Here is a 4,434-nt window from a genome sequence, read left to right as displayed (position 1 = left end):
AAATCATCTTTTCCCATACAACATTTATTTAAATAAACAAAAAATCTTTACTATCCCAACTTGCATAAATTACCGTAAAAAAAAAAGAAATGGAAACTATATTTTGGGACGGAGGGAGTACCTTAAATCATTTAGGTGAATAGGTAATAAAGTGGAAATATGAAAGCCATTTGGAACATTAAATGAGACACTATATAAGACATAGAATCCCTACAAGATTACATTATGGGAATGTGAAATCCTCCAAACGAAAAACTATACTGAATTGACTGTCAGAAGAACTGAAAGAAGTGGAAAAAATGAGAAGTTTATATTACAAAATTCAAGTGTACAATAAATTTGGGATAATCCCACTCTAAACTCTGATAAAAGACCACTTCAAACGTTCAGAGTTTACCTCTACAACATCAATGACAAGTATCTGGGGTAGAAAATCCAGGGTGACCCTGATACAAATATGTACATACTCAAGATTCATCACACCACTTCAGATGATTCAAATATACGGGGCCGGATCGATATTCATTTAACTGACATTCCGGGCATACACAAGAAATCGATTTGATGTAGATCACCATCTCTCATCTCCAAACCAATTATCCTTCTCTTTGGGTCCTGTTGGCCCTTCCTCGCCGTAAAGCTCAGTTGGAAAGAGATCCAACAAGTTCTCCATCGAGAATCGAACAAATATAGGAAGATGATTCATTATTTTCTCCAACTCAGAACACGCATCATACGTCAATTTAGGTCCCCACTCTCTCATAAACTGGAGCCAACATGGTTCTTCTACGGTATCTCCGAGATACTCTGCAGCAACAATCTTGTACTTGGAACTCGAGTCGACAAAATATTTGCTTTTAGCAACATCATTTCTCACCCCTATCCCGAGCTTAGAAGGCCCTAGGAGATAAGTTCCTGAATGTGCATAGCTAGCATGACCACATTTGGATGAATAGACAATTGCTTTGTTTTCATTAATGTACTCCAAATTACTCGCATCAACCCACTTACCACCGCTATGTTCTGAGAAGTATATGCTCCACAACTCCCCGGTGAAGTTGCTCACTCGAAGAGTAAAGTGTTCCCAGTCGCCTACGTGCTCTCCTACTCTAGTTAGTGAGAAATTTGCCAAGCCAACTTTGAGGGTTGCGGGCCCATTGAAGGGGCAAAAAACCCACATTGCAATATCGGTGAACGCACCACCAAAAGCCGGTTTTACATGTACATACAGCTCTGCACTTTCTAAGTTCCCACGCTTGACATAATCTCGTTTATCATCATCCTTTGGCAAATCTATCCAATATTCTCCGTCATTCAAACCACCCTTAGGCAACAGAGAACCATTTGAATCAATTCTCTCACCATCACATTTACCATTCTCGCACAAGCGGGCCCCGTTGTCGAAAAACCACTGCACCGAAGAGGGCATATAGATCTCATCAGGGTGGAAATACACTGTGGGTCCATACTGCTTGATAAGGGCATGTATTTGCTCCAAATTAGGCATTGCATTTAGGGTAGGATCTCGATTCTTCAAACAGGCCGTGGTTACCACATCTTCTTCAAGTATTCCATATGTACAGCTAAAGAAGGTTCCTACACAGACACCTCTTGCATACATACCCCTTCTGCAAGGTCTTGTCTTCCAAACAGTAAAATCGTCATCGAGTATCATATCACAAGCTTCGCAATTTTCCGTTAAATCGCACCGAACACATCGAATATCATCAACAGAAGGCTCAACTGGAGTATCAGTGACCAGAAGGCCCATGGCTCTGTATCCCGTTGGAGCATTAGGCAACCATATAAAACCACACTCGGAGCTCCAAACCAAAGAAAAATTATGCGGTCTCTTTAGAGCAGGAGAATCTGATGATTGTTTGACCTCCCTAGCAACAAGGACAAATCCCCACAAGGGACGATCGTTTGATTGACAATAGTGACCAAGGCAAAAAAATCCATCTGGAATTGCGACGGGCTTATAAAATGTCACACCTTTCGAATTTCTACGAGATGGGTTGCAACTCCATACACTCTCAAATTTGGTAATCTTGGCAACCTCTAACTCTCCAAGGTTTATTTTTCCTGTCGCAAAACCTTCACCTGAACCCAAATTGACCAGTATGGCATAAGAACAGTATATAGCATATCCAAAAATACATGGTATTACACATATATTTGTCACACAATATAGAAAGCAAGATAAGTATAAATGGCATATGACACATATATATAGTCTAACCTAGATACACTTCTAGTGTTCATAGTACACTATAGGAGTAAGGCCCTGTTCAATGTTCAATTTACCTAAATTTTAGTGACTGAAATTATTCTTACTGATTAAAATTAATCTATACTAATCAAGACTAATTTATACCGAATACGACTAAATGAGTGTTATTCTTCTCCATTGACGAAAACAACGAACACGAATACACGATCTAAGTCCTGTATTCATGCCAAAATCTGCTTCTTTCCCTTTTCTCTGTTGTTCTTTTCTTTTGTTTGGGCAGGGGGGAGAGGGGACAACAATATTAAACAACCAAAGTATTAACCCTTTAAAACAATAGAGATATCAGCCTTGGAACATTCTGCAGAAACAAATAAGATTTACATTTCCATAGATGCTAATTTACACAAAGAAACAAATATATACTGATTTGACTTATCTTGAAAGACAAAAATATTTCGCTTTCACTCTGATGAAAATAGGACAAATACATTAATCTTCAAATTGTGGAGAAACGGATAAAACCATTAACTTGATAAAAATGTGCACTACAAAAAACAGATTTTAGCTTTACATGCTTAATTATAAATAATGGAATTAATTTATGGTTGTTATCATCTTTATTACTACAAAACTGAACTAATTTGAATCATTCAGCAATTTTTCACTATGAAAACCCAAAATCTGATTTTCAAACTGAGTATTTTTTTTTTTTTTTTTTGAGGGGTCAAACTGAGTATTTTTTTGTAGGGTGTCCAAATTAAATACTTCTATAAATGAAAGGAAATATTTTTCTTAATTAGTATTGCTAGATTAGATTTCATTATAAATTTCTAGTTTTGGATAAATGCCTAAATTCACGGCTATAATATCTGAGAGCAAATCAGCCAGACCCATGTCAGAAATTTTGTCCAAGAAAGTGAAAAAAAAAAAAAAACCCAACATGCAAAAACTTCAAAAATTATCATCAAGTTTTAGTGAAAATTTTACTTTTTACATATATAAAATATAGTTCTAAGTGCAAAATTTTCAATGATTTATTACTCCATAATTAGCCAAATCAAAAGGGTAACCAAAGAAAAACAATGGACTACCAAAGTCAAAAATTAACCCAAAATACATTCTTTAAAATAACCCAGGAATAGAAACCAACAAATTCAAGTATTTCATCAAATTCCAGTAATTCTTCACTCAATAATTACCCAAATTCTATTTTTATATTCAAAAAAAAAAAAAAAAAAAAAAAAAAAAAAAAAAAAAAAAAAAAAAAAAAAATTACTGCTCTTTAAGCACATACCTTGAGGCCACTGTGGAAGATGAGCAGGCAAAGAGAAGGGTTCAGGAAGTTGGGAAAGTTCATGATATTCTGAACTTCTATTCCAGTGAAAACAATCACACCCAAACATCTTTAAATTTTCCTAAACTACAAAAAAAAAAATCAATCTTTTTTGAAAAATTGCAAGAATCATGCAAAACCCACAAATACCCACAAATTTAAACTGCCATTTTTGACCTCTTTTTTCCTTAGAAGTAGGTGGGTGAGAAGAGCTAATTACAGAGAGAAAGAGGAAAAAAAAAAAAGAAAAAAAAACACCCACCTTGAAATTTTGATTTGATAATGAAAAGTATATAAAGGAGCAAAAAAATCAGGCAAGAAAAAAGGGTTTGGTTGCTTGAGTTTTGGATTTTCTCTAATTGCTTTTTCTAAGTGGACATTACTTTTTATTTGTACAAAGAGGGTCCCCTCTTTGCTAATCTTGATGTTACGACTTTACTACTAATTGTTTGATTTGATCTACAATTTGTTGGGATTTTAACCTCTCTTAGGGGTTAGAGAGAAGATATAGAAGAGAGAGAGGTGTAGTTGTATCTAATTCGGAAAGTTAGGACAAGATTAACTGTATTTTTAAGTGTTGGTTGAGTCCTAATCCAACATTGATAAAGTTACTTGTCCTAATAGGATTAATTATGTGTTATTGATCATGGACTCTTCATTTGATTTTTGAGAAGACTATATGAGGGGCTATGCGGTTAAGCTAGTAAGCTTAAATAAGAAAAGAAATAATTAAACAGTCGCAAAATGCAATAAATCCATACTACTTATGTGAGTTATGGCCTTATTGAAGATAGATTTTCTTAGAGATGGCTGTAAAAGGACCAACTTAACCAAAAGCTTAAGCTTATGGTTGAGGCCCCATGAATAG

General features: G+C 35.1%; 1 protein-coding gene across 1 annotated transcript; it reads right to left on the bottom strand.

Moving 5' to 3' along the window:
- Positions 1-293: 293 nt before the first annotated feature.
- LOC104890460 (hypothetical protein) lies at positions 294-3,844 on the bottom strand. Its single transcript, XM_010675960.4, has 2 exons — positions 3,528-3,844; positions 294-2,103 (listed from the first exon to the last, which is right to left on the bottom strand). The coding sequence occupies exons 1-2, from the start codon at positions 3,634-3,636 to the stop codon at positions 572-574; spliced, it is 1,641 nt and encodes a 546-aa protein (XP_010674262.1). The 5' UTR covers positions 3,637-3,844; the 3' UTR covers positions 294-571.
- Between the last annotated feature and the right edge of the window lie 590 nt (positions 3,845-4,434).

The sequence above is a fragment of the Beta vulgaris genome, chromosome 4 (assembly GCF_026745355.1).
Source record: "Beta vulgaris subsp. vulgaris cultivar EL10 chromosome 4, EL10.2, whole genome shotgun sequence".
NCBI classification, from domain to species: Eukaryota; Viridiplantae; Streptophyta; class Magnoliopsida; order Caryophyllales; family Amaranthaceae; genus Beta; species Beta vulgaris.
The sequence above is the reverse complement of the archived record's forward strand: the minus strand, read 5'-3'. Positions and strand labels throughout refer to the sequence as shown.